Source organism: Leiobunum rupestre, chromosome 1 (assembly GCF_980474605.1).
Source record: "Leiobunum rupestre chromosome 1, qqLeiRupe1.1.hap1, whole genome shotgun sequence".
NCBI lineage: Eukaryota > Metazoa > Arthropoda > Arachnida > Opiliones > Sclerosomatidae > Leiobunum > Leiobunum rupestre.
In genome coordinates this window covers 43,071,242-43,093,715 of record NC_143384.1, presented here as the reverse complement: position 1 = coordinate 43,093,715, position 22,474 = coordinate 43,071,242, and the positions used below count along the sequence as shown (strand labels likewise).

Sequence of the window (22,474 nt, the reverse complement as noted above, 5' to 3'; positions counted from 1 at the left end):
CCTCTCATGGATAATAACGTTTTTCCCATTTATCAACAATAGAATTGTTACTAAAAATTGCGGTTTTTTGTTAAATCTTTCCTATTTATATTTAAATCATAGGACAACGAAGGCAAAAGTTTTGCCACAATGTAACCTCCGCTGAAAATTAAAATGTTGGTACATTCTCGACAATGATGAATCTGACACTAGAAACGAAGGTGAGGGCACACGGGACGAGTGGATGAAAACGGACGACGCTCGAACGAAACTCCGAAAGCGCTTCGTCAATACTGACAATAGCGCGAACAGCGAGATCCAGCTCAATGTACGCGTTGGCAAAAATAAATCAATCGGCCAAACGCGCCGAGTGATTGCACCGTCATCCAGTCAAACTAACAAGGAGACGACCCGAGGTGTAACACACCGATTTGGTTCAAACTCGGGGGATTGGTAGACCTTCATGTAACTTGAAAAACCCTGAAGGGAAATGTCTCCATAGGCAACCATTTTGCCATGGCAACCAAAAATGTTTTTGACAACACAAAATGGAAATTTCCCCATTGAATATAACATGGGAATCTGACCAATTTTAAGGGTACCCCGTGTAAAAAAATTTAAATTTTTTAAAATGCTAAAAATAGTAAATATAAATAAAAAAATAATACAAAAGTTCGAAATTGATTAAAATTTTTACAGAGGGTACCCTTAAAATTGGTCAGATTCCCATGTTATATTCAATGGGAAAATTTTCTATTTGTTTTGTCAAAAACATTTTTGGTTGCCATGCCAAAACAGTTGCTTATGGAGACATTTCCCTTAAGGGTGTTTCAAGTAACATGAAGGTCTACCAAACCCCCGAGTTTGAACAAAATCTGTGTGTTACACCTCGGGTCGTCTCCTTGTAAGTTACCTATATTCGATAACAGCGCTACTAATAGTCTAAGAAGGCTTCAGAGACGAATACAGAAACTCCATTATTTAAAGGACTTTAACTTAAACGCACTCTCGCAAGCTCATAATTGGTGTTAGTGTCGAGTTCGGGACTACTTATTTTCTTTCAATTTTTTCCATTAGATAATAGCGGTAATGAGAGTAGCGTAGGTTTCTTAAACTATGCCGTACAGCCAAAGGTAGCGAAGAGAGGATTTTCAGTCCCCTGGAGTGACTGATTTCTAACTCTTTGGGGCATATAGTTCATTCCTTCCCCCAGATACTTTGACTCTAAGGTTCGTCTTTCGCAATAAAGATTGAAGTGAGATTGGAATAGCTCGTAGCACGCGTCGCTATAGACTCCATCGCCATCCCTTTTTAATAAAAGAACTAAAAGCTACCTATGTGAGAAAATTCAGCTGGAGAGAGTTCGTTTAAAAAGAGCTACATACTCTTCGCGTATCAAAAACAAAAGTATTGTGTTAAATGTAAAGTTAATGTTCAGTTTAAATACATGTCAACCAGGTGTTTGATGTAATTAGGAATTTTAGGATGGCCGAATGGTAGGTTTAGCAATAATCTTTAAAAGTCGCGCTCTCTTAGTTCTTACATAGTCCAATAGATGGCGTATGCGTCGATGACGAGTAATCAGCGGACGGAATCAAAAAGAGAGAAAATAAGTAGAAGCCCAACCAGAGGAAAAAGAAAGCTTCAATCTATTATGGAAATTTCATCTCCCCCATGTAGTGGCATGCGATGCGATAAAGGGAAGAAGTACGTAGCGCCACCACACCTTTCTGGAGGAACTAGAAATAGGCGGTAGATACAAAATGCAACTTTTGAAAAGCAAACTTTTTAGGCTTCAAGGAGGTTCCTGTAATAAATAAAGTTAAATATTTTGAGGTTGGAAATATTGCAATTTTTTACATACAATTTTGAATTAATTATAATAATTCAAATATAAGTTATTATGTAAATTTAAATAAATCTGAAAATGGTTAAAACTTGTGAAATTAAAAACTGCAAAAGCCAATCACCAAAAGACAAAATATAATTTCACAAGTATTATTTCAATTGCTAATTACCATTTAAATGATTTTTTATACTCTTTAATTATCATGCTAAATATTTCCCCAAATTAACCTAATTGTTTGCGTTCAAAATGGCTTAAAGCCATTAATCATGAAATTTGAAACCGGGACTTAACAATTTTGTCTGTAGAAAACAGAGATGGGCACATGTTTTGCCTATCTATCGTTTTACCTCTCAAAATCATCAAGATGGCGCCAATATCACTATCACGATCAATTTTTTTAAAAACCCCGCAACGTTGCAATATCATTTTCAAATCAAAGACGGATAACTTAAATCGATAATTTTTTTCCTCTCAATTTTTTTAATATAGCGCCACTATCACTATTCCGATAAAATTTTCTATCAATACCTCAATACCCGATCAATCTTTTTCTTTAAAAACCCACAAAGTTTAAAAATCCAATTAAAATCAAATCTTAGTACTTCCTACCTGATGGATTTTTTTACCTTTCAAAAATCTTTAGAAAGCACCACTATCACATCCCTATAAATTTTTATCTAAAGTCCTTAAAGTTACATATCAAGTAGTAAGTTATAACTTATGATAATAATTTTTACCTTTTTAAAACAAAATTCTAAATTTGAAAAGAGTCAAACGTCTTTTAAATAGTAGGCATTCCAATCGCAGTGCGAGCCACGCATCCTAATCCCGCGAATAATGTATGGTTGGGTTTGATTTTAGATTTATTTACAGCGCCCAAAAGAAATTTCTAGAATTGGTTTACAGTTTACACAAAAGATGCAGAGTTCCGAGGCTCTCGGCTAGCCCCCAAGGCCACGTGATGACATCGAAATTCCGAAACCATCAATCAGCAATCACGGTATCTGGCGCCTGTTTTAGGACACGGCCAACTTTAATCTATAGCGCAAGATCAAAGTTGGCCGTGCTTAGGATAACGCGTACGTATGTACGAGTTACAATAACACCTTGAACCTTTTAACGTTATTCAAACTCATTTTTTGTAAAAAAAAAAAAAAAAAAAAAAAGACTGAGACACACAGAGCACCAACAAGACCACGAGCTTACCCCCTTTTTTGTCAGCCCCCATTATGCCATACTCCTACTGGCATCACGTTGGCGCGTTTGCTAGAGAAGGTGAAAATAAAATTTCTTCTCGAACGGTAGTGAGGGGGGGGGGGTAGAAATGAACAACGCATCAGAAACAAGATGTGCACATTTATCTTATCTATCATTTAACCTCTCAAAATTATTTAGATGGCGCCAATATCACTATCAGGATCAATTTTTTTTAAGTTTCAATATCATTTTCAAATCAAAGATGGATAACTTTAATCGATCAATTTTTTCCTCTCAAATTTTTTAATATAAAGCGACTATCAATATTCCGATCAATTTTTCTAACAATAAAAATCCGTGGAATCAATACCAATCAATTTGTATAGAATTTTTGGTTAAAAATCGTTTCAAAATTGATAGAAGTATCAGATTCAAAAAAGATATGATAGTGCCCATCTTTGGACTGGAAAACACTTCAACGAAAGTGACTATCGTGCTGGGAAAAATCAAACGCGTAAAGTACTAAACGGAGATGCAATTCCTTCGGTGACAGTAGAAACAGAAAAATCGGATTTTCGCTTGAGATTTAACAAAACCTGGACAAAAGTAAACAATTATATAAATGTTTAATAATATTGATGATATCGGTATATACAAAAATGGCTTTATAGCAGACCTACAGCAAACATGATGATTTGGTCAGTTCGGAGACACTCGAGATTAATAGTATACCATCAACCATCTGTAGCATGGAAACATTAAAACTCCCAACATCCTCTGTAGATGTCCAAGATGAAACGTTCTATGGTCTCGGCACTCTTGAGTTAGTAGTGTCATACTCAGATAATGAATACGCAGAAGTAAATAGTTGCCCTAATAATTATTTTTTTTTTAAATTTATTGTTAGTACGGATGGAATTTGAATTTACTGAAATGGACGAGATTGAAGATGATGCAACAGAAGTTCTTGAAGATTCAATGAATGAAGAGGTTAGCTTTGTCATTGATAATTCACTGAAAAAAAACAAACACCAATCACGATCTTGTATGTAGTTCAAATTTAAATAATAGCGAGGTTGTTTTTTTAAACCCAGACCCATCGGGTTTTATTGTTTTGTTTTATTAAAATTCAGGCTAACAAGTCAACATTACAAAAATCGACGTATTCGACTCGCGATAGTAATAAAATTTAATACATTTCTAGTAAAATCTATGAACTATATATTTAAAATTTTTTAATATCGCGCCAAAATATATCAACATGTTTTAAACTTTAAAAACATTTTGATATATTTTGGCACGATATTCAAAAATAAGTGTGAACTGAGTCTTTCTTATAAAAAAAACAACCAACTTTTTTTTAAAAGTGGTTTTTTTTTAAATGGGTTTCATAGTGGTTTTTTAAGTGGGTCGTACCCGGGTTCATTTAGTAATGTCACATTTATATATTTCAGCCATATTTCAGTAGCGATGGTCTATTACCGGTTTATAAAGAAAACTCAACTGTTGAGGTCAGGAACAAGAATAAGACAAGAATTTATACATATGTAGTGTATCCACAAGTTTGTATATTAATGTCAAATTTAATCATTAGAAATCCTGCCAAACATCATTGCACTGGGAGGCACTCCAAAACGCTCTGGAAAATGAAAAACAAAGTTAGGTTGCTGTGAAAAGAACTTCGTGTTAAGAAGTAAGCACAGAAGTGCAATAATTTAAAGCTGTCATATCTAAAAAATGCTTTTATTAGAAAAACAAATGCTGTGGATATAGATTGTTCCAACTTCAATAGAACTGTAACTGTTTACATTTTTGCGCCAAACCGGATTGAAAAATAAAAAAAGCAGCAATGCCCTCACTTACTCCGAAGCTTTGCCATGACTGTTAATTTTTGTTCTCCGAAAGCATACGATTTCTAGAGAAAACACCTTTGTTTGTCCCAACACTTTTCGAGAATGGACAAAGAAAATCGATGGCCAGCCTGGCTTCACAGCTGAAAGTCTTAACTACATTATAAATGAGGTTAAAAAATCAGATCATCAACTTTTAATAGCATTAACTATGGATCAAAAATGTCAATAAAGAAAAATAGTGAATGGACGATACTCAAGATACTGACGAAATTGCAACATCAGCCCTTGTATTTACGGCAGTGGCTATCAACGGTCATTGGAAAATCCCCGTAGGATACTTCCTTGTCCATGGAACTACCTCTATGTTGAAAAATCTCGTAACAGAGTGCTTATTCAAAATACCCAAACAGGGGCTAAATGTATCGCTCTAATATGCGACGGACTCTGAGGTAATATTGCAATGGCTCACTTGCTTGGTGTTGTCATAACAGAAGAATTTATCCAATGTACTTTTCCTAACCCTGGTATAAACGTTAACCTATTTTGTTGCGCGAACATTTAGAAATATATTTTTTTCAGCGGATCCAGGCGAAAGACTCCATTTTGTTCCAGATGCCACATGTTGAAGCTTTTGAGAAATTTATGGGAGCATTTTGGTGTTTTAATTGACCAGCGAACTGGTGAAGTAAGAAAAAATCACATTTGAATGTTGTAAATTTTTACCTGGTGACGTATTTATTAGCGTATTCAATGGGCATCTCGATACTTCAAAGCCATCAAGAACAAGAGGGTTTAACACTGGCAACAAACTTACAAAAAAAATCCAAAAAATTAAAGTTAACTGGGCCGCACAAACCATTGGAAGCTCAGTGGCAAAGAGCACCGAGTTCTTGAAGGAGGCTGGAGATCTAGTTTTTCAGGAAAGTGGCCCAACATCAAAGATTATATCGTCCTTTGATACCTACAAGTATTGACTGACTAAGCAGCTTTTCTCTAATAAATGTACACTACCTTTCTTAACTTTTCGTTCACAGATTGTTTGATATTTTGAATTCAAGAAACCCGTTTGGTAAAGGCTTCAAGGCACCAATTCGGCCCCGTAACTTGGAGCGAGGACAAAGAAACTTCTGTTCAACTTGACAGATGTAGAAGGCAACTTTATGTTTTCAGGCACGAGGAAGACACCCATTATTGGTTTTGCAGTTATGATTCACACTGCGGTGTTCTTACTGAAGTATAATTTTTTTAAATATGCTAAAGTTATTTAGAAAAATAGTAGATTTTTTAAACCAATTATTAATTTTTAAGGTACCTTTTAACCTACAAATTGTCTTAAAATAATTTAAGATAATAATGGTATTTTAATAGAATACGACAGAGAGGAGAGGGGATCAACAAGCATACCAGCAGCCTGTAAAAACACCCTAGTTACAAAAATTTAAACATAAAAAAGTGGCAATGCCATCGCTTTAGACAACACTGACGTTCCCAATTTAAGCGAGTTTTCAGTCGAAACCAACATTTCTTTTGAGATTTCATTAATTCCTTGTTGAAGAAAATTGTCAAACTTTATGTAATAATAAGATTAAGAAACTTCAGCGATAGTCTAAAGAAAGAAGCATTTTTGAAGAAAACTTACCAAACTAATCCTTTTCTAAGGACAATAATTTTAATAATCCAATTTCTTTTTCTTCTTTGGATTTTAACTGCCATCCCAGTCTTTTCACACTTTTTAAACTAATTTACGGTACTCAAGATAAATATCATAAATATATTTTAACGATTGATAATTTAATTTAATTTTTAAAATTAGAGTTAAATTTACCTTTTGTCTCTCGAAAAATCTACGTTTACATTCGTGGAGTCCAGCTGTTTGCTATAAGGGAATTTTAGTTTCTTGGACGGCCGTTGGTGGTACCACGTATTTTCTTCACTATACCGCATAGCTCGCGAAGGGGCTATAGCACCGCGGCACAAACCCTCAGATTTCATTGGGCCTCTACTTATCTCTATGGACGGAATATCTAGAACTTTCGGATGAGGCCGCTCGTAGATGTGTATAATTGCAATCTTTGATAATTGTTATTATTTCGGGTAATTAAACTGTTTATTTTCTTTATAAGCTAGACTGCTTTACTAACAAACAAGAACATCCCGTTAGAAAGAGAGCTAACAGATAATATAGTCTCCCTTTGCATCTACAAAGGCCTACGTCAGTTCAATTACAAGGTGTTGTTTCCGAGTCGAAAACCCTACAAAAAATAATATCCGTGAGCGTAAAAGATTTTGAACGATCTCTAATTAATTTTTACCTTTTTAAATTACTTATATTATTAAATCGAAATTTTGTAATTGCAGACAATCTAAATACACAGCCATCTTTAATCTAGGACTGAAGAACCTTTCTCTGATTGGACGAATTATTATCGTCGAGTTCAAGACCAACTTCGCACTCGGTATCGAAACTTACAAAATCTTTATTGGCTCCATTTTCGAGGTAGACACTTTTTTAAATGAATTTTCGCAGGTTCTCATAAAATGAGGGAACTTATCAATTTTGTTTTCTGGAGAAACAGAGTCAATTTTTATCTAGATGCTGATTAAAACACCTCTACGGTTCCGTTAATAATCCGCTGCGAAATGTCACTACTTTTTTCTTGAAAACATTAAAGCTTGGAATATTGCGCATAACTGAGTTACTTTCTATGGCAACTTCATTCGTCGTACATGATCTCAGGTCAGTAACGATGGTATACATCTCGAGCTTTGTGAATTCAAAAAATAAATTGAATTAACGAAGCTCGAAAATATCGTTTTTCAAATGCAAAGAGGGCTTTGACATTATTTAAATTTTAACTCTAATTTAGATATTTCAAATCAAACGTTTTTTAAAGTTAATTATAATAATAATAATAATAATAATAATAATAATAATATAATAATCGGCTAGGCTAATACTCATCAAGCGGCTTTTAAAGCCATTCATTCAGGTGGCCAGGTTACAATGCGTAGGAGGGTGGTGGCAAGTCCTGCAAGCCACGCGAGCCAACAGCTCACTACACTAACTATTACCGTTAATCCAAACAAGTTTTTATGGAAGGGGAAACCGAAGAGCTCGAGTGAAAAACCCTTAAGCCAGTGGGGAGATAACTTGCAAACTCAACGCGGAAGGAGTTGTTCCGAGTTTTATTTATTAAGATTTAATTACTTGTCCTAAATATTACTAAGAAAACCGATTTTAATAAATATATATTTTTGGGGAGTGCCGTATTTTAAAGAATTTTAGACCGTGAGTGTTATGTATTTGACTAATAGAGTCACGGTCACACTAAACCCAGATTAAAGTGATTTCAACGTAGGTTTTGAATTCGCTGTTAAAGTGGGGATTTCAAATTATTAATAGGAACCCATTTTGTAACAATTCATTCAAGAACTAGAAAGAGCACGAGCACGCGACCGGCCTGTTATCAACGATTGGCAGATGACTAGCTAAGATTATACCTGTACACGATAGATAAAAGAGTTGTTTCTTAGATAACTGGGAACTAGAGCCCTCTATGGGTCGTAACACTAACTACCAATATTTAATAACACATCACAATTACGGTCCTATAATCTAATTGAGAGGTTACTGTACACAAGTAAACCTGAAAAAAAGGTTGGTCTAATGATCAAAAAACGATTTCAAAAATGGCTTTATTTAAAAACTGATGGTTTATGGTCCTCAAGACCCGTTTGAAATTTGAAATTTTAATTTACATTTAAAGCAAGTGGTGGCTCTATCATAGCCACCTGTATAATGAAAAGGCCCCTGTTATTAGAGATGGCCAAGAATCTTTCCGATTCTTTACTGGAGAGCGTGATGCCATCTATTTATGTCAAAGGAAGCTAAAATTTAAAATAGCCAAATGATAAATGTCGTCAGAGAGCCATTGTAGAGTATTATAGTTAGACAACTTATACTCTATTTAGTGGGCTTTAACTTAAATTATATCCATGTAAGAATATTGTTTATATTTGCTGTATTTTCTGTTATTGACCAATTTACAAACGATAAAATCAACGCGAGGGGTAGCTATAACTACCACCTTTTTTATTTCGCCGCCAGCGATATCCAATGAAATAAAAGCTACTTCATGTCGAGCCGACACTTGTTTTAATGTTCTAGTTGACCAAGTTACCTAAGAGAAAGAGGAGTAAATTAGAAAGATGTGATTTTTGTTAGTGGTGTTACGTGGCCGGGCGGTACGGGACGTTTTGACCCCGCCGGCTCGACCCCGCCGTTTCGACCCCAGGCTTTTCGACCTCGGACGTTAAGACCCCTAGTATGATTGACCCCATCCCCAATTAATAAATACTTCATTAAAAAATTAATACGTTTATTCAAATATATAAAATATGTTTAGTCCATTAAAAAATTAAGGGCTAGGCCTCTCAAACTAAGGATTACTCCCATACGGATTAATCCTTATTTCAGAACGATTCCAATTTTAAGCGAAATTTTTTTTTTACTATTTGATTCCTTATATGAGCTTAAGTTTAGCCATGTGCCCTTGTCTTAGCTAATGGAGTTTCAACAAGTTATTTCTGAAATGTTATTGAGAGATTTGATTTCGTGTAGCACGATCACGCTACACGAGGCTGACTTGTAAGGTCACAAAACAACGAAAGATTGAAAAGGTACGAAACACCGACTGTCACCGATCATACTTAGACATTCATTTTGAAAGAAATTTCGTCTTTTCATTTAAATTTATTAGAACATTTATTAAAGTATTTCAATAAACGGCTTAAAAATACACTATACCTTTATTTTATAAGATATTATAGAGAGTTAATAATCACTAATTAAACCACTATTAATAAGATAATTAGTATCAAAAATGTTTTATTTTAAGTTAATAAATTTCGTACCACTTAGCCTGTATTCTTTTAAGCTTATAGTATTTAAGGGTGTACTCTCTCCGACCGTACGATACAGTCAAAAAAATTTAGATCGGGGTAGTTTTACTCTTCAAGTCAGAAAATTTAAATCATTTCTTTTCCTTTTCATAGTTTACGATAATCATTTAGCCACAATAACGAATCCTGAAATGGAGGGAGCACCTGCAAAGAAAAGAAAGAAGGTACGTCATTGTGTTCTTAATTCCAAGGTTGGTTCAAATGTGTATTGACGATAGTGTGTTTTAATTATCGCCCTTATTGCCAGAAGATAGATCGACGGGATAGATGCGAGCAAACAAAGCAAATTTAATTAAAATGCCCCACCGGAGTTCCAAATTTACTATTTTCCGCGTGGGTGTCCGGAAATAGACCTGTAAAAACTATTTTAACTCAGATTTTTGAAACACCGCTGTGACCCTTTAACAGATATTAGCATTTAGATACCGGTGCACCTGGAAACCTGGAGAAGTCAGGGAATTTTAAAATGTTGCCGAAAGGTCAGGGAAAAGTCAGGGAATTTTAAAATGTTGCCAAAAGGTCAGGGAAAAGTCAGGGAATTTTAAAATGTTGCGAAAAGGTCGGGGAAAAGTCAGCGAATTTTAAAATGTTGCCAAAAGATCAGGGGAAAGTCAGGGAATTTTAAAATGTTGCCAAAAGGTCAGGGAAAAGTTAGGGAATTTGGAAATGATTCCAAAAGGTCAGGGAAAAGTTAGGGAATTTGGAAATGATTCCTAAATGTCAGGGAAAAGTCAAGGAATTTTAAAATGGTTCCAAACAGTAAGGGAATTTTAAAACGGTCCCATAAATTAAGGGAATTTTAAATTGACCCCAAAAAATGAGGTAAATAAATTTTTGAAAGATGTATTAAAAATACATAATAGATATTTTTCAAGATTTTACCTCAAACCATTTATTTATTCTACAAAAATGGTCAGGGAAAACCTGGAAATGTCAGGGAATTTAATTCCGGAAATTGTGTACGAACCCGGTCTCATCAGTGCCCCGTGCAAGCGTCCAGAGCCCCGACAGGTGGCGAACCCTTTAGCAAACAGCCCATTCTATTGATAAATCTAGGCGACTATGCTATTGCGAGTCGGCATTTAGAGCTCGTAAAAAATCAACTTTTGCAATTTTAAGCAAGTTGCTCGGGCTAAAGTGCAAGGCCGGGTTGTTTGAATTTAGTTAGGACTTTTTTTCCAAGCTTAACGGCTTCGATGTAGAGAAATTCAAACACTGACGTAGACTGGAACTTTGGTGGCATTAATTTAATGGGGGCCTATGTAAGGAAAGCGTAAAAACGCAAAACACGCGTGTCCCGAAGCTGAGCTTATGTCACGAGAACAATGCTTTATTGAATTTTGCCTTTGGTAGGTTTAGTCCTTTATCCGGCACTGGTTATATAGCCCCAATGTAATGATAATAAAATATTCAAGCGGGGCTTTGGAAGCTAGCTAATCTCTGGCGTTCTGAAATTTCTAAAGAATCTACCTTTGTACATTTTCATATATACATTAAAAACGTGATTTAAATCAACGGATTTTTAAAAATATAAATAAATTAAATTGATTTATATCAGACAATCCTGGGCATAGATTTGACGCAACGCGATAGGAGTGATTCCCTGGTTTTCGTACAGTGACCCAAGTTGGGTCGATTAAGTTGGCCCCCCTTTTTTGATTTCCCAGAAAATTTCTCAATTTTATGCACCCACAATGCGACAAAATGCGAAAACAAGGAAAAGAGATGCGACTTAACCATTATCGAGATATAATTAAAATTAAAAGGGGGCTAAATTAACGTCAGCCCCCATAATTTCGTTATTCAACCAGGATACAATATCATAGCCACTACATGTCAATGCGAAGAAATGCGACAGATATAATTTTAATTGCGAAAAAATAGTTAATAAGAAAATTAACAGAGAAAGTGGGGGGCTAACTTAACAGTAACCCCCCATATTAATTCATAATTTTAATTAACCTTAATATAAAGAGACGTCAATGCGAATTAATGCGACACTATTTTTAACGAATGCGACAAATTAGGTTATGAGATAATAGACAAACGAAAAAAGAGGGCTAATTTAATGGCAGCCCCCGAAATATAAAAAAATAAGTTATAAAAAAATTAAATTACGTCGTTAACGCGGACCAATGCGACAACCATTTTTCCAAAAGCGACATCAGATTGGAATGTGACCAGTAATAGATAAAATTAAATGGGGGCTAATTTAATGGCAGAACCCAAATTTGAAATATATGATTTGTAAAAAAAAATTTACTACGTCGTTAAAGTGGACCAATGCGACAATCATTTCTGCAAATGCGTCATCAATAGAAATAGTTCTTCCTAACCAGATTGTTATGTGACCAATAATAGATAAAAAGGGGGCTAATTTAATGGCAGCCCCTAAAATATCAAAAATAAGTTAAAAAAATTACATTACGTCCTAAACCAATGCGACAATCATTTTTCCAAATGCGACAACAAAAGAAATAGTTCTTCCTAACCAGATTGTTATGTGACCAATAATAGGTAAAAAAGTGGGCTAAATTAATGGCAGCCCTTGAGATATACAAACATAAGTTAAAAACAAATTACGCCAACCAATGCGACAATAATTTTTTCCAAATGCGACATCAGTAGAAATAGTTCTCCTAACCAGAAGAAGGCGTTTAAAAAAGAACTAAGAAACTCGGTATTTTGGCTATAAGACTAAAGTGTAGTATCTTGTATATAGCGGATATACCTAATTATTAAAATAATTAAATTATTTAAAATGGTTTTGCCGACCGTAACCGTCAGGGTACCATGAGATAGTATACCAAATGTGGTCGACCTAGTTAAAAGCTGTAGATTCCTATAGCGGACAAGCATACATACAAACAAACAAACACTCATCTTTATATATTATATGTATCAACTATTTGAAATAGCCGATTAGAATTTTCACTTTATTTCAGGTTGATCAGCCTTCGTCTCACAAGGAAGCAGGGGGGCATATCATTGAAATTAAAGTTGATGAAAATTCTAAACTCAACCTTGAGAACACGGTAAATATTGAAATCTGTGATTATTATAACAACTAAATGGATGTAATGTTCACGTAAAACCCCACCAATAATCTAAATTCCTAATATGAATTAGGTCTTGATTAAATTTCTTAGGTTGAAGGATAACAGAATTAAAGTTAAATTAAATTACTCAAAGCAAGTAAAACCATTTATTCATTCATATCTTGCTTTCTATTTTCCTGCTGTGCGTTCAATAGCTCAAGTGTATCTTTCCCGTAAGTGCGAAAAGCTTGTTCCCACTAGCGGGCGTCATAAAGGTATTTTCTTTATGCGCGTAAAAACGTTTGAACGTTTCAAAGCTGAGAAACGCGTCGTTGCCAGTGGAAAACAAGCTATAGATTAACTACTCGATTTGGTGCAGGCGTCGGACCGGAGTTCCATTTGGTTTTTAAATTCCGTATTTATATCGCTAGAGGCCGTTATAGTTTGGGTTCATAACCAAATCAGTACGTTTTGTCTCGAATGAAAGGAACATTCCCGTCATTTAGACATTTAGAAAATGATGTTTTGTCGTAATTTTTACACTCGCCAAAAAACTTTAATATTTTCAGAATATAGGTGTCAAGAAGACTAAAAAAGTAAGTGAAGTTACAGCACTAATAAATATAGAACGTACATAGATCGCCTTATTACGAAGTGGCTGTCGACTGTCGTAGAGGCAGGATGAGATTGTGATGGCTGTAAATAAAAAAATTCACGCTTCCAGTTTTAACTCTGTATAAATAGTATAATTTCATCGACTGATAGTTGCCTTCCCCTTTTTAGGTATACAAATACTATCCGCAAGATCCTCAAACATTGGACTGTAAGTTTGGAATTTTATGATAATATAAAATCATCCTTCAAACTCTAAGCAATTATTAAGTTTTCCGTTTTCTTCTTCGGTTTTGGACGATAATTTTAGGACTTTTATGTTCAAAAACTAGGTTTTTTTCATCTCGAATCGTTAATTACTTCCACTATTGCAAAATAGCAACTTATCATATGATATGGCCATTTGAACTTCCTATGAATAAATCAATTATTTTAACATATATTTCATTTGTTCCGAAATATTTTTGGTGGCTATGCAACTCAAAAAATGTAGAATTTTCTTATCGTACGAAACCGATCAAGAACAGAGTGAATTTCCACCCTTTTTATCCTGTACTTAATTTTTTGACGAGTGACAGTGTGTCAGAATTTAAAGCCCGGTGTACCTAGTAACAGATACCATACCACCGGAGGCCTATCATCATAGTGCCCTACGCCAGCGTTCCCCTAGCCCGGACAGGGGAAAAATCCCGCATGGGTAGCAGAACCCTACTACTGATGGTCTAACTTTTGACGCAAGCCACTCAACCCAGCAGAAGGTGCAGCAATGGGTGGACCAATCCCCACTTCGCACACAGCAGTGGGATTAAGAATGGACGAGTGACAACTGAGTGACATCTCTGACAACTTGATTGTAGATTATCTCTTTTGTTGATGATCATTATGTATAGTCAATTCAAAAACAGTCAGAGCCGTCGGTCAGCTGTCCACGCTGTCACTATTAAGCTGGCAGTGACCTAAAACTAGGCCCATAACCACCCTTATACTAGTCTTAGAGAGCGAAAGCAACTCAGTTGCTCTTTTCATAGAAGGACCAGGAATAAACTCTTTGGCCTGCCTCTGACCCTCCGTCTCAAGCCAAAGCCTGACCTGCCTCTCAGTCATAGCGCCATGCACATGGCTGCGAACCAGGCCATTGGGTATTGGAATAGCAGGTTCAGCACCTAAGAACCTAGCCTCCGCACCCTCCTTTGCGAGAGTGTCGGCCATCTCATTGCCATGATGCCCCTTATTACCAGGCACCCAATATAGTTGAACGCTATTATGGATGTCCAGTTCCGAAAATAGATCCAAACAGCTAAGAACGAGCTTAGAAGTAATAATAAACTGATTAAGAACCTTAAGCGCAGCCTGACTGTCCGAGAAGATCTGAATAGTCTTGCCCCGATACTTCTTTTTAAGACAGAAGTCTACACAGAAGCAGATGGCTGAAATCTCAACCTGAAAAACCGTAGCAAAAACGCCGAGGCTCCCAGAGAAGCCAAACTTCTTAGTCGGACCATAAACTCCAGCACCCACCCCTGAGTGAGTCTTGGAGCCATCCGTGAACCAAACAATTTCGCCCTTGGTTACAAACACTCTGTCGGCAGACCAGTCTAAACGACTTGGAAAGTAAACACTAAACTGCTTTTCAAAGTGTATTTTTGTAGCCATGTTGTCAGAACCCATCAATATTTCCGAAAAAATTTGGTGTGGCTGAGCTCCCAATTAGCAGGCCTCCACCAACCATTATGCAGTAACCGATGGGCACTCATAATTGCAACTTCCTCTATATAAAGATGAAGCGGTAGAATATTCAGGAACACCTCCAGAGAAACGCTTGCGGCCGTTCTCATAGCTCCTGAAATGCTGACACAGGCCAGTCTTTGCACAGTGCGTAGTTCAGCCTGAACTGACTTAAGCACTACCCTCGGCCACCAAACCACAGCTGCATACGTCAGCATAGGCCTGATTATCATGGTATAGATCCAATACAGAACCTTGGGACTAAGACCCCAAGACTTGCTTATGGTACCCCTTACTCTCCAGAATAACATTTTTGCCTCCCTGATACTGAGGTCAAGATGTATTCTAAGTATTGGCGCCGGACGGCGCCGGGCACTCAATTCGCTCGAGCGCTGGGGGTGCACGGCGCCTCCCCAACCCCATACTAAAAAAAGCTATGGGCCATCTATAACGCAACCTAGAGGACATGTTGTCAGAATTTATAGCCCGGTGTACCGGTAAGAAAAGAACCACACCACCGGAGGCCTATCATCAGAATGCCCTACGCCAGCGTCCACAAGCCCGGACAGGTGACAAAACCAGCATGGGTAGCAGAACCCCACTACTGATGGTCGCACCTTCGACGCAAGCCGCTCAACCCAGCAGAAGGTGCAACAATGGGACGACCAGCCCGCCACTTCGCACACAGCAGTGGGATAGAGAACGGATGCTCTAGCAACTCCGGCCGACACCCCACCTACAAAGGCAGGGAGCCAAGCCCTTTGGAGAGAGCTCCTAAAGGGGAACGGCGGGCACACAGCAGCCCGCATAACCCGGCACAGCTGGCACCGGAGATCCCGGTGGGAGCCCAAAAGGCCGGGAGATGGGTCCGCCGTGCCCTCATACGGAGGCCCGCAGCCCCAAAGCAGGCTACTCAATCCGCCGAGGCGGCCAGGTTTCCCGGCCCCTCTCCATTAGCCTGGGCCGAAGCCCAGTATCCAGCCCACACCTGACCGAAGTCGGAGGTTGGAGATAGGACCCTTTGGACGGAGCTAACATCTCCCAGCGCGCCACCGCCCTTACGGGTTACAAGAGCCGGACCCCGACTCCCCGGTAACGCCACCAGTTATTGCACACTCCGACCCCTTGAGGGCCAACCTAGAGGACAGCACCAAGCCTGCCGCATCAAGTATCGTCAACTCGATATTAATCCAACTTACCTAATAATATAAATAACCTAACCTATTTTCCCCGCCAAAACCCCTAAAATGTGTTGAAATATGGCGATTATACCTAAAATAAAAAAGTAAGTTAGTAATGTTTTGCATGTGCACATTTTTCTTTTTCGTCATCAGCCCCACGTTATCCAAAACGCATTAAAATCTAGGAATATAAAGAATCGTCCTAGGGAAAATTCACTGCAAAAGGCCAATGTTTAAAAACTCATATCTTTGTAAATATTCATTTCCGCCCAAAAAATATTTAACATTAAAATAATCCCCATCTTGCCCTCTATCCAAAAAAAGGTATAAAAAAATCGGGTGGGGGCAGCTATTCTACACTTTTAAAACTTTTTGCATTATTGTAATCCTTGACAAATAATAAATCAAAAACCATAAACAAAACCAAAAAAACAAAAGTACCTATTGTTAAAAATAGCCAAAACTTTTTGAATTACTGTAATCCTTGACAAATAATACACTTTAAAAAATAAACAAAAGCCACCCTTGACAAATAATACACCTTAAAAAATAAACAAAAACCAAAAGTACCTTTCGTTAAAAAATAGCCTTAGAATCTTCCGAACTTGCGGAACTACGCGAAGACACGGAATCGGGCATGGTTAGCGGAAATAGAATCCGTTTGTGAAATGTTTCGTTTTTGTTTCGGGCACCCTCATTTGATTCCTTAGACCCCACGTCTACTACAGCAGCATATTTCACGAATATTGTGGTTCAACTGGCGCCATTACCACTCCCAACAAATAAAGAAAGGCTGATTTCCGAAAGGGCAAAAACGGCGTGATGGCGAGCTCTCGGTTCGTACATCTTTAAATTAGAATATCTTTAAAATTAATTATTTGCGGCTAATAATTTTTGCACCATTAAGTACGTTGGTATGGTGGAACTAAAAAGTGGGAAACATGTGGCGGGGCTATTGTTCCAAATAGCCCTCGGCCTTTAACACATTTTTGCAAAACATAGTTGTCGCAAATTGAGTTTTTCCGGGTGAGTGTTGGCTACAATCGTTTATGCTGGTTTTTTGACTAGATTACATAAAACTAATTGATAATATTAATTTTAAATATCTTTATTAAAGTAAAATGTCAAAATTTGGTGTGGTAAAGGTATTTTTAGAGAAGAGTAACGATAAATTGTTTTCGCGGGTTTCTACGCAAAAATTTCAATAATTTAGATGACTAAACTTACGAAGAGACTAATCTATTTGTTGTATGCTTTTTCTTGGAAATATTTCCAGCACCATGGTGGTCCTTAATGAAACCAGAGACTCAACACGAATTAATGATGAAGTCACGGATAGTTTTCCAAGGGAACAAGGATGAGATAATAAACCTAGAAAGCATACTGGGAGAAGAAAATACAGAAGTTCTGAAAGACCTTATCGACGAAGACACGCTGACTCGACTCCGGAAAGACAATATTTTTCACTTGGGAGAAGAGGTGCCGGGATTGGGAGAGAACGAGGGCTATTTCATACAACGAACTTTCACGCGACGTCACATGGGTCTAGAAAATGCCGAAACGACACTCGGCGACCTAATAACAGAGATGGGACATCGTCAAAATATCATTATTTCGGACGACGCGGGATCTGGAAAATCCATAATACTTAGAAAGTTAGCCCAAAAGCTGAAAAATAATTATCCTAAACGTTGGGTCATCTTTGTTAATTTGGAAAGCTGCACCACAGTCTTCGAAAAGCTTTTCGATTTGCCACTAGAAAATGCTGTAGATTTCTTCGTCAAAAAAATATACATTTCGAAATGTGGAGAAACATCTCTCGAGAGAAATCTGTTGAAGTGGTGCTTGGAGAACAGCGACAATGTTGTTCTGTTATTTGACGGCTTCGATGAAATAAATCTCAACTATGCTAACATAGTTCATTGGTTGTTATTGGGTTTGAAACAAAGTTACGTTAGGAATTTGATCGTAACCACGAGGCCACATACGGCAGCGAGATACTTAAGGAAGACGTTAGAGGCTAATTCTTATAAAATACAAGCATTCTCTGATAAAGACGAACTGAAATTTATCATGAAATATTGTAAAGCCAAATCGAGTTGTGACCACGATCCCAAAACTACAGCGACACATTTAAGGGAAATAATCACATCCGCAATTCAAAATAACGAACGTCAATTTGTAGCAATTCCTCTTCAATATCGTCTACTGACTGAATATTCCCAAAACAAATCTTCAGACGAATGGAAGAAAATGAATTTATACGAGTTATACGAACAGTTCAGTATGATGAAATTTCAAGAGGAAGATAAAAGTCCAAGTGGCACGGAGAAAGAACTTGTACAATGGCACCACTGGGAATCGAGCTTTCGGCTGTTGCTTGGCGACCGCATTGTTATGAAATTCAAGTGTCTTCGTCTCGATGAAAAGGTCAATGAGTTTCTGTTGAAGAAGGTGGGGAGAGTTGGTATCATGACGGAAACTGGTGAGAATCCGGTATTCATACATCGAACCTTCGCGGAGTTTTTCGTCGCACAATTCTTCGTCGTATGGATCGAACGCCTCAATGGAGACAATTTTTGGGAAATAGGGGAGATTTTGATAAAACTTGTTTTAGGCAGCGGAGATTGGACCATGAATGTCGTTCGGAACTTCTTCGATCAAGGTTTGAAGATTCTGGAAAAAAAAGATGACGATAAATTTCGTCTCATTCGAAACTCAATTCTGAAAGCCTTTCGACTTAATTCACGTTCCGTATTCGATAGCTTCCGGAAAGCTTTTCAACACGCAAAACTTGAACAAAGTACAGAACCCGACGTTGATTCGAGGGGAATGAGGCTCAAAACGTATCGGTTCCTTTTGAAGTGCTTAATATTTGACGGAAACATTCAGAAGGAGTTTGTCCCACTGGTCGCGGAAGCCGCGCCACTTAAGTATTACTGGAAATGCTATACTGAATGCGCCACTGAAACCAAATTATTTCTAAAATTTCTTTCGTCGTGTCCTGAAACTATGCAAGACATTATTATGACGCAAGTAGTCGACGCTTCAAATAGCAATTCTATGGGTTACAAAATCCGAAAGGCAGTGAATAATTTCAAGAAATCTGCTCTCGAATTTCCTCGTATGTCAGTGACAACTGAATCTTTGCAAGCGAAACAGATTATGTTTGGACAATTTCTTAATGCAGCTGCCGATGGAGACGTCAAATTCTTGGATAAATTGCTGCGAGACGCTGCTGACGAAGAAACTCGATTTTGGCTGCTCAACACTTGGAAAGGCAGAGATAGCTGGAATTATGATTCGGCCTTAGCAAGAGCGATAGAAAGAAACCAAAAGGGTGCACTGGAATTTCTTTTAGACCGGGGATCGCTGTTAAACCAACCAGTTGATCCGTTATACTGCCCAGTACTGTTTAGGGCCATAAGAGCGGGTAATTCGAAATGCGTGAAAATGCTTCTGAAAAGGGGTGCCGATCAAAATCTTAAATACAACAGTCAGTCGCCACTGGAGTACGCCTGTCAATTCGACAGAGTAGAGGTGGTCAAATGTCTCTTGGATTTTGGATGCGAAAGAAGTGGCTCGTTGGCTTTGTTTCAAGCGATTGAAAACGGAAGTACTGAGGTGATACATTTGTTATTGAAGCGAAGATTTGACGTAAATCAACGCGACGGCTACAATCGAGGACTTCTTCACTACGCCGCAGAGATCAATTGGGAGAAAAATCTTAACGTAATCAAAACACTTGTGGATCACGGGGCTAACCTTGAGGGTGCTGATAGCCAAAAAAGAACTGCCCTACACATTGCAACAATGAAAGGTACATACCATGGAGTCGAAACTCTCTTGACTCTTGGAGCCAAAGTTGATGCTAAAGATAAAGAAGGACATACGCCCTTACACCTTGTACCACTAACCGAAACGTCAAAGGAAGACGGAAACACGACTTTACGCCAAGCGGCGAGTAAAAGAAAAGCTGAAAAAATTTGCCTTTTGTTGAAGAGCAGAGCCAACATCGAAGCTAAGAATGAAAACGGTCAAACGCCTTTGCATATCGCCGCCAGATGGGATGAATGTGACTCAGTTTCAATTCTCTTGGAAAATGGAGCCAAAATACACGCGAAAGATAAGAAAATGCGAACGGCCTTGCACGAAGCGGCAACGAGTATTGGCGACCAGGACCTCATTCATCTTCTGTTGGAGCACCAGGCTGATGTCACTAAAAAGGACAGAGACGGAAACACACCGCTGCAGCTGGCGGCCATAGCGTGGGATCAAGAAATAGGACCTCTGTCTTTTCCGGTGAAGAAGGCTAGACGCGCTGTCGAGCCAGTTACAAAGTTATCGTTAGAGAAAGCCCTCGTAGATTACTCCGCGAACGAAATAGGCGTAGCACTCTCAGCAGATTTAGAGCGATATGAAGACGACCCCAAACAATGGAAAAGACGCAACCTAGCCGGAATAATCTCCGTCTTGCTGAAGCCCGGAATAATCTCCGTCTTGCCGAAACAGGAGCAGTTGAACTCAACGCAGCAATAACGACGTTTTAAAATTTTGTGTCAAGAACCCATATCTGGTACAATTCTCGAATTCTTGGCATACATTTAAAGATGGAATAAATATAAAGTTTACAATTTTTAATTTCATTGCAGACATCTGGAGGTATTCTTTTGCTATCCCTGGATTTTTATGAAACAGACTGTGAATAATTCAAAATCGCGCTCAGGGCCCCCACTCGAATTTTAAAATTTTTTATAGGAAAAATAGGATTATATTTCTAAAATTATAGGACTTTATAGGACTATTTTTACAAAATTATAGGATTTTATAGGACTATTTATGCTATTGTATTTACTAACTTTATGCATTTAAAAACAAAAACTATATGTAGAGAAATAAATCTTTGATTTTCACTTAAAAATAGTAACTATTTAACCATTTTATCACAAAAATATACTAGTAGCTAACCATGTTAACAATAACAAAAGTATAGACTAGAATGACTTGGTATACGAATTTATCCTATAGCTAAATCTAGTAATTTCACTGCGTGGTTGGATTTGAAATGGGCAAAATATCAAAATTATAGGATTTTATAGGACTTTTGGGGGATTTTGCTATAAATATAGGATGTTATAGGACATTTTTGAAAATATAGGATTTTATAGGAATTATAGGACCTCTGGGAGCCCTGCGCGCTTAATGTACTGAGCAATATTTAGCTAAAGTTCTTTAATTAAAAACACTTTAAAATCGGTCTATTTTTGTGAGAGGGCGAATATTTTAATTTAGCCTACCTTGTAGCCCTTGAGGGTTCACTTTTAAATTCCTTAAAATTGTACAGAAAATTATTACATTTATTAAAATTTGGAGTAGGAATCACGATATTTTCTAGCTTTATGAAATAAATTTGGCCCACAAAAACTTCCAAGGGTCCAAACATCAAAAATACTTGGCCTACTTAACCCAAAATTCCTGCCGCTGCCACGGGTTGGGTAGTTGCTAAAAAGATTTAAGATTACAAGCCGTTTTGGAATGGCGCGTTTTGTTGAAATTTTTTCATTCCTTGTTATGTTTGTGGTGTAATAGCTTCCGGCTATTTTCACCTTTCTTAAGATTGTATTCGCTTTTTTTTGTTGTATTTTAGTCGATTTTCACTGAAATTGATTTTATCGTTAGTAGATAAGAATGTCGACAAAATCTAGTAAAGGCAATTTTGAATATTTTTAGATATTAGTGAATTTAAGGCTTAGAAATTATTTACTCCTGTAAACATTTCAACTCCTTAACTCGTGTGTTGAATAATTAAACAAATAAAACGTTTTGTTTTGTACATTATTGTCACTCTTAATCACAAACTGGTCAGACGCACTTCACGTTACTTAAATTCGTCGATTCCGAAAATCAGTTCGTTCTGCTATCTTGTTGGTAAAATAACTTTTCAAAAAATATTAGGTAATCTTAAATAATCGGTGGGCATAGCGTATAGACTATAAATGTATATACCTATAATTATATTTAAAAGGACGTTGTATACGCCAAAGAAGAATCTGTTATCAAATGCTCCATGAGGTAGTG

General features: G+C 37.2%; 1 protein-coding gene and 1 long non-coding RNA gene across 13 annotated transcripts; one reads left to right on the top strand and one right to left on the bottom strand.

Moving 5' to 3' along the window:
* Positions 1 to 2,678: 2,678 nt before the first annotated feature.
* On the bottom strand, positions 2,679 to 6,618 carry LOC149963011 (uncharacterized). 5 transcript variants are annotated; one of them, XR_016482215.1, is made up of 9 exons: positions 6,518 to 6,618; positions 6,191 to 6,289; positions 5,890 to 6,107; positions 5,602 to 5,839; positions 4,889 to 5,506; positions 4,530 to 4,664; positions 3,955 to 4,039; positions 3,706 to 3,898; positions 2,679 to 3,621 (listed from the first exon to the last, which is right to left on the bottom strand). It is a non-coding gene; the product is annotated as an uncharacterized LOC149963011 (long non-coding RNA). The 5 variants fall into 5 exon arrangements; XR_016482214.1 differs by having other exon boundaries at positions 5,900 to 6,107; XR_016482216.1 differs by having other exon boundaries at positions 4,508 to 4,664; positions 5,602 to 6,107.
* Positions 3,501 to 22,140, top strand: LOC149963010 (uncharacterized). 8 transcript variants are annotated; one of them, XM_090180327.1, is made up of 18 exons: positions 3,501 to 3,631; positions 3,697 to 3,848; positions 3,933 to 4,015; positions 4,480 to 4,536; positions 4,620 to 4,718; positions 4,776 to 5,327; positions 5,458 to 5,563; positions 5,621 to 5,845; positions 5,913 to 6,933; positions 7,006 to 7,148; positions 7,237 to 7,375; positions 7,455 to 7,615; positions 9,934 to 10,004; positions 12,786 to 12,875; positions 13,448 to 13,474; positions 13,662 to 13,701; positions 17,673 to 20,972; positions 21,049 to 22,140. In XM_090180327.1, exons 12-17 carry the CDS (start codon positions 7,606 to 7,608, stop codon positions 20,933 to 20,935), a joined length of 3,501 nt encoding a protein of 1,166 aa, XP_090036453.1. In that variant the 5' UTR covers positions 3,501 to 3,631; positions 3,697 to 3,848; positions 3,933 to 4,015; positions 4,480 to 4,536; positions 4,620 to 4,718; positions 4,776 to 5,327; positions 5,458 to 5,563; positions 5,621 to 5,845; positions 5,913 to 6,933; positions 7,006 to 7,148; positions 7,237 to 7,375; positions 7,455 to 7,605; the 3' UTR covers positions 20,936 to 20,972; positions 21,049 to 22,140. The 8 variants fall into 8 exon arrangements, with proteins under 8 accessions (XP_090036453.1, XP_090036449.1, XP_090036448.1 ...); XM_090180323.1 differs by having other exon boundaries at positions 5,913 to 6,935; positions 7,002 to 7,148; XM_090180322.1 differs by having other exon boundaries at positions 3,700 to 3,848; positions 5,913 to 7,148.
* Positions 22,141 to 22,474: the final 334 nt, after the last annotated feature.

Coding starts and splice junctions, on each gene's coding strand:
- LOC149963010 (XM_090180322.1), top strand. Junction 10,005..12,785: donor CTGCAAAGAAAAGAAAGAAG/GTACGTCATTGT, acceptor ACTTTATTTCAG/GTTGATCAGCCTTCGTCTCA. Junction 13,702..17,672: donor AGATCCTCAAACATTGGACT/GTAAGTTTGGAA, acceptor AAATATTTCCAG/CACCATGGTGGTCCTTAATG.